The sequence below is a fragment of the Candida jiufengensis genome, assembly GCF_024610255.1.
Source record: "Candida jiufengensis strain CBS 10846 chromosome Unknown scaffold2, whole genome shotgun sequence".
NCBI classification, from domain to species: Eukaryota; Fungi; Ascomycota; class Pichiomycetes; order Serinales; family Debaryomycetaceae; genus Lodderomyces; species Lodderomyces jiufengensis.
In genome coordinates this window covers 1,285,962-1,299,447 of record NW_026261561.1, presented here as the reverse complement: position 1 = coordinate 1,299,447, position 13,486 = coordinate 1,285,962, and the positions used below count along the sequence as shown (strand labels likewise).

The following is a 13,486-nucleotide window of genomic DNA, read 5'->3' as shown; positions in this document are numbered from 1 at the left end:
GTATTACTAAAAAAAAGATACAAAATTCATCTTGAATTCTCCCGGGGGCGAGTCGAACGCCCGATCCCAAGATGACTAATGGGAAAACATATTACAGTCTTGTGCTTTAAACCAACTAAGCTACCAGGAGTAATTTCTAGAAATAAAAATTTTAGTATTGTTATAGAAAAAACCTACACGCAAAAATTCGTGTATTTAATTCCTTCTAAATATGGCGTGGAATTTTGAAACAATGAAAATTTACTCAGCTCCAACATTTTGCAACCAAAAGACAATAATCTTGACATCAATCTTTAATATTTTAGATTTCAACCGTAAAGTAGTTGCCATGTAAGTTCAATTTCAAGTTCCAGCTGACTCACCCGTAATCTAGTTTTCAGGAATGATTTTGTAGAGTCATCAATCGTGTATAATTACTGTGTATTAAAAGTAAGGAAAGTCTAGCACTCGTATCTTGAACTAATTTTCATTCTTATATCTCTTTTTTCTTTCTCAATATAACAGTTTTAAATAAATTTGATAAATCTAACACACTCCATCGTAGATATCATCTAAAAATTATTTACAAGAATTTCAATGTTAAGATTAATTAAACTTTTGTTAACCATATACCTTATAATTTATACAATTTGTCAATTGTTTGAATTTTGCGAGTATATTTCAAAAATTGAGTGTATTTCAGAAAGCGAATGTTTTACAGAACTTGATTATATTTCAGAAAGCGAGTATATTTCAGAAAGTGAGTGTGGAACAACAACTCAACAACGTGAATATGTAATCAAAGATATTACCCATTTCGACTTTAAAAAAGTATCTTCACCGGGTAGGCATGTATCGAGAGATACTTCAACATCACAATTAGAACAAGTAAAATCTCATTCAGAATTAGTATTTCGTGTTGATCTAACTACAGTCGATGGTTGGATTAAATTGGGTTTTTCAATATTTGCTATTTTGGTTATGGGATTATTTAGTAAAAGTGCAGAATATGCAATTAGTGCTTTGATGGGATAGTATATAAAAACCCTATCGTTAATTTAGTAAGATAAATTCGTTAAAACTTTTTGTTAAAATTTAGCATTAATAAAAATCTATAAATTTTGCAGCAAAATGAGACAAATAAATAAAAATTTCAATAATTTTGTAAAATGGTATCGTAAAAAGAAATAGAAGTACAAGCTAGTGATATATGTAGAATAGACTGATGACTTTTATTGATAAGTTCTTAGATGCGAAATGAATATGATGTGAATTGCATAAACCTCTTTGCAAACTTATTAATTCAATGTTTCATAATATTTCCCCAGATTTCAAAAACGCATCATTTTTTGCGCATTTTTTTTATTTTTTCAGACATGGTTTTTAAAATAAATTTACCGAGGAATAAAGAAATAGATAAAAGATTCAAATCTACTGTTTAATATCCCCGGTAATTACAATATTTTCCTCGACCTAAAATAACGATATAAGAAAGAAAGACGATTTAAGCCATATTTACTTTTTCAATAGTACAAGATATCAGACCCACTAAAAATATTAACGTGAAGTAAATTTTGAGTGCAGTTTAAATTTACATATGAAAAAAACAAAGGATAATATTAGTAGTAAGTCTCATTGAAAGTTTGAATAATTACAAATGAAACTTTCAACCAACATTTAATCGTATGATTCAAAGTTATAGTTATGAAATTTGAATTTGAATCATACCATATTAATAAATCTATTACATAGATAAATAATTTTTATTATATCTTGATCCTAATTTTGTAAGTTATTAACTATTTTTTCATTTTATCGGCATAAAAAAATTTAAATAAAAAATAAAAAATAAAAATTAAAAATTAAATAATCTACCCCACAAAAAAATTAAATATTAAATTTAATAATACCCTAAGAGTATATACTTAATCAATCTATTGGTAACTTATGAATATTAATACAAAAGTATTGATGATTTGTTATAAATAATTCAATTAGAACTTATAAATTGATATAAGTGATTAATTGGCGGGAAACTAAATGCTTTATTGTTTGTAGATCATCATATTCTTTTTTGTAGATTAATATTTAACTTCTTTAACTCCTTCAATATATGCATAATTATTTATTATTAATTATTTAATTTATTTAAATAATAACCGTAATAAAAATTTATTCACTCCTTATTCAATTTAAGTAGAGACACACAAATTATATTAATATTATTGTTACAAATAAATTATTTAATAGAATATTTTTAACTTCAACAAATAATTTTTGAATTTTTCAATTATTTAGTTTACTTTTTTATTTATTCATTTTGCCAACCACTTTTATTTTTATTTTATTTTAGAAATTTATATATTCAAATCATCAACTTTCAAATAAGATTCAAAAATGGCTATTATATCAGATAAATTACTTAATAGAACACATAAAAAGGATCCTGATACTAATCCAAAAATTGCTGAAAATGTTATAAGTTCAAAATTACCACCAAATCCTGCTAAAGATATTGCAAAAGAAAGATCAAATACTGATTGGAATTTAAAAGAAATGCATGAATTTTTAGAAGGTAGTGAAAAAAAATCAAATGAAGTTATAAAATTATATCAATCAATTGAAAGAGATCCAATTTTACAAACAAGACCTGAACATTTTAATATTAGTATGAAAGATGAAAGACAATTAGTTGCTGAAAGAATTGAACAAATGTCTAAATATATTGAAATTGAACCTTATGCAAAATTTAGAAGAAGATTACAATTAATGACTGTTATTGATCCTTCTTTAGGTATTAGAATTTTAGTTAATTTAGGTTTATTTTTAAATTGTATTAAAGGTAATGGTACAACAAAGCAATATAATTATTGGGCTAAAACTAAAGAAAATGGTATTATTAAATCTATGTATGGTTGTTTTGGTATGACTGAATTAGGTCATGGTTCAAATGTTGCTGGTTGTGAAACTACTGCTACTTTTGATCCAGAAACTGATGAATTTATTATTGATACTCCTCATATTGGTGCAACTAAATGGTGGATTGGTGGTGCTGCTCATTCTGCAACTCATACTGTTGCTTATGCAAGATTAATTGTTAAAGATATTGATTATGGTGTTAAAACATTTGTTGTTCCATTAAGAGACTCTCAACATAATCTATTACCTGGTATTGCAGTTGGTGATATTGGTGCCAAAATGGGTAGACAAGGTGTTGATAATGGTTGGATTCAATTTACTGAAGTTAGAATTCCAAGATTTTTTATGTTACAAAGATGGTGTAAAGTTGATAAACAAGGTAATGTTGTTTTACCACCATTAGAACAATTAAGTTATATTTCATTAATTGAAGGTAGAGTTGGTATGGCTACTGATTCTTATAGAATTGGTGCAAGATTTACTACTATAGCTTTAAGATATTCTATTGGTAGAAGACAATTTGCTAAAGATGGAGCTTCAGAAGAAACTCAATTATTAGATTATACATTACATCAAAGAAGATTATTACCATATTTAGCTTTAACTTATGCAGCTGCAGTTGGTACTGATAGATTAGAAATTGAACATAATCAATTATTATCTAATTTAGATGAAGGATTAGCTAAAAATGATAAATTATTATTAAAAAATACTATTGCATCAACTAAATCAATGTTTGTTGATTCTGCATCATTGAAATCCACATTAACTTGGGAAGCTTCAGATTTAATTAGTGAATGTAGACAAGCATGTGGTGGACATGGTTATTCATCATATAATGCATTTGGTAAAACTTGGAATGATTGGTCAGTTCAAACTACTTGGGAAGGTGATAATAATGTTTTAGCTATGTCAGCTGGTAAAACTATTATTAAAAATGTTCAACAAATTTTAAATGGTAAAAAATTAAAAGATTCAAGTTTAGAATTTTTAAATGATGCTCCAATTTTAGCTAAAAATAAAAAAGCAGTAATTAGAATTAAAGATCATGTTGATGAACCAGAAAGAGTATTAAAAGCTATTGCTGCATTAATTTCAAAATCTGCTGTTGATTTAATTCCAATTAGTCATCAAACTTGGGATGCTATTGGACCACAAAGAGTTATATTATCAAAATTAAGATGTCATTATTATTTATTAGAAACTTTTATTGAAAGATTAGATACTCACTTAAAAGCTAAATCTCCAGCAAGACCACATTTAGAAAATGTTTTAAAATTATATTATGTTACAAATATTTTAAGTCCTTTCATTAGTGAATTCATTAGATATGGGGTTATTCAACCTAACGTTGCTAAATATATTACAGCACAATATCCACAAGAATTATGTTTAAGAATTAGACCTTATGTAATTGGATTAACTGATTCTTTTGAACAACCAGATAACTTTATTCATTCATTAATTGGTCATTATAATGGTGATATTTATAATAATTATTTAACTTCAGTTAAATTTGTAAATAATCCAGCAACTACTAAAGCTCCTTATTCTGATGCTTTAGAAGCTATGTTAAATAGACCATCAATTGATGTTAGAGAAAGAAATGAAAAATCTATTGAAGTTGGTAAAATTTTATCAAAATAATTTAATTTGAATTTACATAAAATATATAAATTTATAGTGTTTACTTTTATTACTTGAATATAAAATAAAAAACTTTAAATAATCATTAAAGCAGATGTAAGTAAAGCTAAACATCTGATTTGCAAATCATTCCTTTCCTTTAATTTGCAAATATAAAGAAATTTGGATATAATTTTACTTTTGTAATGGCAAATCTTACCATTTAAATTTTGCAGCCATTTTACACTAAATTCGCTCAATTTGTTAATCTATATTTAATTTATCAGCATATCAAACTTAAATTAAATTTAATATAAATACAAGAGAAAAAAAGCGATCTTTCAATTTCAATTTATATTTTTTCTATTTTATTTGTTCTACTCCTTCATAATAGATTTCTTATCTATGATTTCAATCATTGAATTCTTTGAATCTAGTATTTAATCTAGTTCTTCAATCTAGTTCTTCAATCTAGTTCAATCTAGTCTTCAATCTAGTTCTTCAATCTAGTTCATCAATGGTGGTAGAAATTAAAATCTTTCAATGTGAGTAATTTTCAAATTGGTTTGTTTTGTCTTGAATAATTGTTCAATGTATAACTTTCTAGATTTGGGACTTCAAAAATACTTCTAAATTTGAAATTATTCACATTTTTGATTATCACCGTATTTAAGTTGAGTTTATTGTTTGATAATTTGGGTATTCAGCTTGCATTCACAGATTTTATTGAAGTAGATACAGCTTTTGAGTTTTTAAGAAACACTTAGAGACTTATGTTTATATAGAATTTATTTTAATGTATAATTGTATAAATTGTATTTATTGAATACTAAAATTTGTAACCTATCTCAATTCTGAATAATAAGTTCTTACAGTTAATGTAGAGTTTAAAACCATCGTAAGCCAGATAAGAAGAGGGAACCTTACTATGAGGCTTTCAAAATTTACAATAAATTACCATTAATTGATGTTAGCGAAAGAACTGAAAAGTCTATTGAAGTTGTTAAAATTCTAACAAAATAATTTGAATGTAAAAAACTTGAATGTAAAATTATATAAATTTTTATTATTAACCCTTACTACTTAAATATAAATTTATAATTCTTTCTTTTAATTTGTGATTTTAACGATAGTTTTATGCTGCTCAATATATCAGATACAAATTTTTACTCTTGTAATAATGCTAAATCTTGTTATTAGAATTTTGCAACCTGATTGTACTTTAAATTTCAAGTCTAATACAAAAAATATCAGCATATCAAAAATCAAAATTATTTTTTTATAAATAGAGAGAAAATTCCCAATTTTTGAAATAAATTTTATACATTTTTTTACTACTTTCAGTCCTGGCTTTTTTGTTCTTTTCTAGTAAAGATTGTTGATATATTTAAATATTTGATGAATTCATATAGAATTGTTCATAAGCATTAAGCTTTAGTGTGTTAATCGTGAATAGTTGTCAAATTGGCTTGTTTCGTCCTGAATGAAAGTGTAATGTATAACTTTTTAAATTTAGGACTTCAAGAATTCGTTTAAATTTGAAATTAATCACACTTCTGATCATTATTATCGTTTGATACGGACATGTCGAGTACTCCTTAAATGTTGGCTTGTTTGGTTGCAATTATAGAACTTTTCTTGAAATGTGTATGTATTTTGTCAGTTTTTAAGAGATACCTATATATTTTTGTTTTTTTATAGAATTGTTTTTAATGTATAACTGTATGATTTGTATTTTGTTGAATACTAAAGTTTGTAAACTATCAATTCTGAATAACAAGTTCTTACGGTTGTTGTAGAGTTTGAAACCGGCGTAAGCCAGATAAGACAACGGGACCTTACTATGAGGTTTTAGAAGGTTATGTTAAATAGATCATCAAATGATGTTAGAGAATGAAAAATCTATTGAAGTTGGTAAAATTTTATCAAAATAATTTAATTTGAATTTACATAATCATATAAAATTATAGTGTTTTTCCTTATTACTTGAATGTAATATACAAATTTAAACAAATATTGAAAAAGATGTAAGTAATATTAAAAATGGGTTTTGTAAATCCTACTTTCCTTTTTAATTTAGAATGTAACGAAATTTTCTAGCTCATTAGCTACAGTTTTACTTCTGTAAAGCCCTTATCATAATAATTTTGCTACAATTTTATATTAAAATCGCACCCTTTGATAATCAGCATATTAATATCTCAGTTAAATTTAATATAAATACAAGAGAAAAAAACCGATATTTTAATTTAGTTTTATATTCTTTTTGTATAATGGGATTTCTACATTGTTTAAAAGGCTATCTACTTCGTGAAATTTTTTTGGATGATTTAATTTGAACATTCATCTATTATATCAGTTGTGTATTTTAAAATCTCAAGGTGAATAATTTTCAAATTGGCTTGTTTCGTCTTGAATGAAAGTTTAATGTATAACTTTTTAGATTTGGGACTTCAAGTGTTTTTCTCAATTTGAAATTATCCACATTCTTGAAAATTGTTTCTGGATTCAAAGTTATTTGTCATTTTCTGAAATGTTTTTATTTTGATTGCGTTTACAAATTTTATTGAATTGGATTCATATTCCAATCTTAAAAAACTTATGGATTTATATGTATATAGAATTTATCTTAATGTATGAATGTATGATTTGTATTTTGTGAAATGATGATTATTGTAGACTATTTTTAACTTTAAACATATATCAAATCTTACAGGTGCTTCAGAGTTATGAATGTAAAAGCAGTTGGAAAAATTGTTCAACTATACATTATGAGTTTATAAATTTACATTAATCTTCGAAGATTTAGTACAAACCAATTCAAACACCCAATAAAAGCAAATATAAACATGCACCAAAATCTACTTACCAAATTTTTGCCTTTTAAAAAAGGATAAGGGTATCCACTCACACCATCATTTAAATGTTTACCACATTCCCATTCAAAATAGAACCAATATATTAAAACATACAAGCAAGTCAACATCGAGGAGTTAAATAAACCGAGACTAGGTTGCGAGTCAATTATTAAATATAAGTAAGGAAATGCATGAACTTGTAAATCCATAAATAAATTTCTATCAACTTCAGCTTCACCAACCATTTGTGGAAAAATTAGAGCCATTGACCAATACGACACTATGACATTAAACTCTAAATTAGATGATAAGTTATATAACCATAGCGGAGCTAATCCAAAAACTGATAATGTTAAGTAGATAACTGTAGTGAGTAGGGAACAATTAGTTAAAAATTGAAATTGACCCGATTTTGCTAAGTGAGGTGGTAATTTTGTTGTCAATGATTTGTATAGTCCATTGCCTAATAATACAAAGTTAAAGATCCTAAAAATTGTTAACAACATCTTGCACCAATGAACATTGATGATAGTGGACCATAAATTTTTGATTGTTTCGACAATTTTCGGAGTCTTGTTGAGTTGGAATGAAGCCCTGTAGTTTTAGTACAGAAATTTTTAAGCGGTATTTTGATTTTGCAATCCTTATTATTTTTGATTAGTCAGTCATGTTTAGCTGAAAATATTTACCAGCTTGTGGAACGACTTTATGATAAATTAACTTCAATTCTTCTTCTCTAAAGTTTATTTAACTTCATTCATCAAATTTCTAAAAAACACATTTCTTGACGACAAGTAGGACAAGTTGTTGAATATTGAGTCCAAACATTTAAACAATCAATATGAAAATGATGCAAACACGTTAAAAATTTTACTTGATCCCCAAAATCATCTAAACATATTGGGCATGAATCATGAGGTGAATGTTTTGGTTTGGGCATTAATTTAAAATGAATTTTGAATTTTAAAATTGATGAATGAAGTTTAAATTTGAGGAATTTAATTTTGGAGAAAATTTTGAATAAATTGATTTATTGAAACTAATAACAAATCTGTTTACTATGAGAATGCTGTTGTTGTTTAGAACCGCTTTTTCGGATAGGTCTTGATAACCTACTCAAAGGTTGATGATGATGTGTGATGTGTATGCACAATTTTTTTTACATTCGTTCATTAAATTTACTGACTTGATTACAAGCTAGTTTGTTTGAAGCATGCAAGTTATACATATGAATGAGAACCCAATTTTTTAAAAAAGGCAAAATTTGGTTGTAAAAAAATTTAGGAAAGTGGTTGCAAAAAAAAAAATTAATATCATGTGCTTGATTTTTTTTGTGGAGTAAATTCTCATGATATCTATAAACTCAGATCTTTACTAAATCTTACAAAGACTAACTTTAACTACAAATCTTAGATATAAGCATATCATTGATCTTAACGCCAATCAGATCAAATTTTCTTATTTTTCTTGTATAACGAAAAGATCAAAGTAAATTAGTTCTTTTGGTATAAGTTCTTTTTTTTAAAATATGTCTCATCTCTTTTCAATTAAGAATTTAAAACTTAAATAAATATTTTAGTAAACAATAACAAAATTAATATTAATAGGAAAGAAAATGGCCCCACGACAATCAAAACAAGCTAAAAGAAATAAAACTCAAAATAAGACAAGAGAAAATGAATCAGAGGTATACTCTGATTCTCATGCAAGAAATTTATTAGCAGATCAACCAAAATTAACCCCAAAATCAAAAGTTAAGAAACCATCAAAATTACAAGTCAAAAAACAACAAGCTAAAATAAGACTATATGGGGCTAAAAATGGTAAAGAATATAAAGAAGAACAATTAAATATACCCGATTTGAATAGAGCAATAGTACCTGGAGTAAAAGCCAAACGTGGGAAAAAAGGTAAAAAATTCGTTGATGATAATGATTCATTAACGATGAATAGATTAGTTAAAAGTATAAATGATAAATATGATCAAGTAAATGAAAGTAAATTAGAAAAATCAAGAAGATTAGAAGAAATACGAGATTTGAAAAGACAAGAAATTGAGAGAAAAGAACAACAAAAGAAAGATAAATTAGATGGTAAAAAGGATGAATTAAGAAGTAAAGCATCAGTTGCAAGAGCTAATAGAAGAAAAAGTGCAAAAGCAAGAAAATTTGAGGAAGAAAATGAAGATTCTTCAAAACCTAAAAGGAAGAAAGTTTCATTTGCCTAAAAAATAAGAACATTCTGTAAATATTTCAAAAAAATAAAAGAATTGATTCTATTGTGGACTATTTACATTCTAAAAATCTAAAATTAATCTTCTTCTCTTAATTTGTTCTTTTCTTTTCTTATTAAAATAATATCCATAAGCTATTCCAACTAATGAACCACCTAAATGAGCAGCATAATCGAACGTTCCCCACCTCAATACAGTTCCAGCAGCATTCCAAATAACAGTTCCCAAAAACAAAACCCAAGCCCCACCTGGTACAGGTATGAAGAATAATCCAACAGGAGAAGCAGGGAAAAGATATGAAAAACAACCAAAAACACTAAATATGGCACCTGATGCACCTAATGATGCAACTGATAATGAACTACCCAATAACATTGGAATTGCAATTGATGCAAATGATGATATAACTGCTGAATTTAAATAAAGTATAGTAAAGTTTGATACTCCTAAAACTGCAACTAAAGTAACTGCAAATGATTGGAAACAAAGCATATTTATAGCAAAATGTGCAAAACTTTGATGTGAAAAAGCTGATCCTAAAAGAGTCCATGGTGATTGAATATTATCTTTAAATAATATACCATATTGCATTGTAAATTTTTGTAATTGAGGTACTCTCCACAGGAAAAATACTAATGCATTTATACCAATTATTGTCCATACAATAGATTGAGGATATTGTTTGAAAATTGACATTGGTGTATAATCAAATAAATATGGAGTTGCAAATGTTGTACCTACACAAAATGCAACTGTAAATAATAAAGGTTTCTTCAATTTATCCCAATTTGATCTATTATAATATTGATTGTAACTTTTCCAAGTAGATGAATTGGTTAATGGTGAGTTTTGTAATTCTTGTAATTGTTTAATTTGTTGATTCATTATTTGATTCATTCTTTCCCATGGATTCATTGATGATTTTAACAATTGTACATTTTGATTGGATTGTGTTTGTTGTCGTATCTTGTTTAGTATACTATTGTTTTGAAAAAACTGTTTTCTTGCTAGACTTGTCGTTGGTTTTAGAAAAATTCTTAACGATTGATACATTTTTAAGTGGTCAGGGCTTTATCTTGGAATTGTAAGTTTTAATGGAAATGTGCCTACTATTATATATAATAATAAAACAATTGTACAATTTTTTTTTTAATTGTTGCGAAATTTGATAAAGTTTATTTTGTACTAGATTATTCTATAAATTACTATTCAATAATTTTCATCTATTTCAAAATTCATCAAATTCATTAGTTTTCTCTTCTAGTTCAATTCTAGATTTCCCAGCTAATCTAGCAGCAGCTAAATTTTGAGTACCCATTTGTTTTTTAACTTTTTTGGTCATTTTTTCAATCTCTGCTTCAGCATTTTCAGAATCCTTTTCAGCATATTGCATAACTAATCTTCTACCTAATAAATGAACACCTTCTAATTGTTTCATTGCATTTTCTGCTTCTTTAAGTAAATTGAATTCAATGAATGCAAACCCTCTTGCTGTTTGATCGAATTTTTTAGGTACTCTAACTGACTTCAATTGACCGAAAGCACCAAATAATTCCAAAAGATCTTTTCTTGTAGCTTCGAATGGTAAATTTTTGATAAGTATTTTAGTAGATTTGTTTGATTTTGATGTGGTGGATGAAGTTGATGAGGTTGATTGCTTGTGTGATATTTTTAATTGTAATTTATGACCGTCTAATACATGACCATCCAATGTTGAAATTGCAGCATTAGCTTGAGCTTGTGATTTGAATTCAACAAATCCAAAACCCATACTTAAAGTTTTACCGGAGTTTTTTGGATCTGGTTTAGTTTTAACTGTTGCATTTACAAACCCTGGTAATGGTTTGAAAAGATCTGATAATTGTTGAACAGTAGTTGAAAAATTAAGATTCTTAACGAAAATAGAAACTGAAGATCCTTGAATTGCTTCTTCTTGCTCGGTTTGTGGTTCGCCCATAATATCATTGACCGAAATTTTGGCTTCAACAACATTTTCAGTCTCTGGTTCTTTAACTTCCACACTCTCAACTGATGTTGGTTCACGAGTGAATAAATCTTTTGGACCTTTTTCCAAGTATAGTATACTTGTACCAAATCTTTTATATGCTAATTTAGTGAATGCAGCTCTTGCACTTGGTGCATCTTTAAATTCTACGATTGCAATTGTACCTGCCGGTGGCATTATCATTCGTTTAATTGGTCCATATTGTGAGAATGTTTCACCTAGTTCTTCTATAGTTGTACCAAATGCAAAATTCTTCACCAATATAATTTTATCATCTCTATCTTTATTGTTAAAACTTGTTAAATCAACTCCTTTATCTTCAAAAAATTTTCTTACATCACCTATAACATGAGCTTCTGCTAATGCTTGTTTAACTGCTGAACTTGAATTTTCTGGATCAATCAATTGAGATTTGGAAACACCTAATTTTGCAGCCATTGACTCCATCACTGCATCTGTGTTCATATAAAGACTATTCCAACTAAATTGTGTTTTGGCAGCTTGTTCTTTCTTTTTCAACTCTCTTTGTTTCTTTAAAGGTAGATTTTTCAAGTCAAATTCATCTAATCTATGACTTTTCTTTTTATCAGCTGGCAAAATATGTAAAAGTCTACCCTGGAAAATTTGTTTATCTTGTGATTCAAATGCATTTACTGCATCTTCAGTGTTATTGAATTGAATATATACAAAACCTTTTGATTTACCTGTTCTTGTATCAATTGCAACATGAACTTCTTCTAACGATCCATATTTCAGAAATAGATTTCTAAAATCTTCTTCTTTTGCATCATACAGTATGTTTCTGATAAACAAACGTCCAGTCTCCTGTATTTTTTCAAGGGATTTTTCTTGTTCACTCTTGGGTATTTCGACTTCTTCTTGTATTGATTCGTCCACTTGTGTATCTTCTTGATCATCTTTGGCAGCTTCAGCTACTTCTCCATTTTCTTTTATACGTATACTTTTAGATTTCAACCAATCCAAATCTGAGACGTTCTCGTCTTTAGCAACTTCATTTTCTACTTCATTTAAAGGTATCATTTCTTCTTCTTCATCCTCCTCAACTTCATCTGCTTGTGGTTCATTGAAATCATTATATTCATCATCACTTTCATTTTCTTTTGTTTCTATCACATTATAAGAATTATTTACTGGTTCAGATACTTCACCATTTAATGCCTTCTCCAATTCTGCATTTGAAGGTCCACCAGATCCATCAGCTATTGTATCATTTGCCCAAGATTTAACTTCATGAGAAGGCTTCATCACTTCCATATATTCTTTAAATTTAGGATCGTTTTCCATTTCTTGTTCTATTATTGATTTAGGTTTTGTCTTTTGTTTCTTAGCCATTCTTTCTTCTTGTTCTAATATTTGTTCTTGTTGTCTTTTCAATCTTTCATTATCTCTTCTTCTTCTTTCTCTTGATGAAATTGGAACATCTGGATCCGAAAATGATTTTGCAATTTCAACATCTATTCTTGCTGTATCTATAAATGATCTATTAAAAAATTTAACTGCTTTCTCAGCTGATTCATTTGATTTATAACCAATAAATGCAAATCTTCTTGATTCTCCATTTTTCTGTTTAACTAATTTGACATCTGTAACTTCTCCTTGCTTATTGAAATGATTTCTCAAATTATCTTCAGTATAATATTTTGGTAATCCCCTAACTATCAAACGTGACATTTTGAAAATTGGTTTTGTTAATTGATAATTTAATAAATTAAGTTATAAATCAAATGTATAGAGATGAGTTTTATATTTGTACTCTATTTAATTAATCTTGCATTTTTGTGTAATGATTTTTATTTTTGTCAATTATTTTTATTTTACAACCAATTTTTTCAATTTTTGTTAAGG

At 27.0% G+C, this 13,486-nt stretch overlaps 6 protein-coding genes across 6 annotated transcripts; 3 read left to right on the top strand and 3 right to left on the bottom strand. All coding sequences in view use genetic code 12, as the record gives it.

The window, feature by feature from the left end:
• Positions 1 to 576: 576 nt before the first annotated feature.
• Positions 577 to 1,014, top strand: KGF54_003602 (uncharacterized protein; the record flags this gene model as incomplete). The annotated part of the gene is made up of 1 exon (XM_051764209.1): positions 577 to 1,014. One exon carries the CDS (start codon positions 577 to 579, stop codon positions 1,012 to 1,014), a length of 438 nt encoding a protein of 145 aa, XP_051619662.1.
• Positions 1,015 to 2,376: 1,362 nt separating this feature from the next.
• On the top strand, positions 2,377 to 4,545 carry PXP2 (Pxp2p; the record flags this gene model as incomplete). Its single annotated transcript, XM_051764208.1, has 1 exon — positions 2,377 to 4,545. One exon carries the CDS (start codon positions 2,377 to 2,379, stop codon positions 4,543 to 4,545), a length of 2,169 nt encoding a protein of 722 aa, XP_051619661.1.
• Positions 4,546 to 7,309: 2,764 nt separating this feature from the next.
• Positions 7,310 to 8,322, bottom strand: KGF54_003600 (uncharacterized protein; the record flags this gene model as incomplete). The annotated part of the gene is made up of 2 exons (XM_051764207.1): positions 7,310 to 7,845; positions 8,280 to 8,322. The coding sequence occupies 2 exons, from the start codon at positions 8,320 to 8,322 to the stop codon at positions 7,310 to 7,312; spliced, it is 579 nt and encodes a 192-aa protein (XP_051619660.1).
• Positions 8,323 to 8,997: 675 nt separating this feature from the next.
• On the top strand, positions 8,998 to 9,609 carry KGF54_003599 (uncharacterized protein; the record flags this gene model as incomplete). Its single annotated transcript, XM_051764204.1, has 1 exon — positions 8,998 to 9,609. The coding sequence occupies one exon, from the start codon at positions 8,998 to 9,000 to the stop codon at positions 9,607 to 9,609; it is 612 nt and encodes a 203-aa protein (XP_051619659.1).
• Positions 9,610 to 9,678: 69 nt separating this feature from the next.
• KGF54_003598 (rhomboid protease) lies at positions 9,679 to 10,668 on the bottom strand (the record flags this gene model as incomplete). Its single annotated transcript, XM_051764203.1, has 1 exon — positions 9,679 to 10,668. One exon carries the CDS (start codon positions 10,666 to 10,668, stop codon positions 9,679 to 9,681), a length of 990 nt encoding a protein of 329 aa, XP_051619658.1.
• Positions 10,669 to 10,843: 175 nt separating this feature from the next.
• On the bottom strand, positions 10,844 to 13,312 carry KGF54_003597 (RNA-binding ribosome biosynthesis protein; the record flags this gene model as incomplete). Its single annotated transcript, XM_051764202.1, has 1 exon — positions 10,844 to 13,312. The coding sequence occupies one exon, from the start codon at positions 13,310 to 13,312 to the stop codon at positions 10,844 to 10,846; it is 2,469 nt and encodes an 822-aa protein (XP_051619657.1).
• Between the last annotated feature and the right edge of the window lie 174 nt (positions 13,313 to 13,486).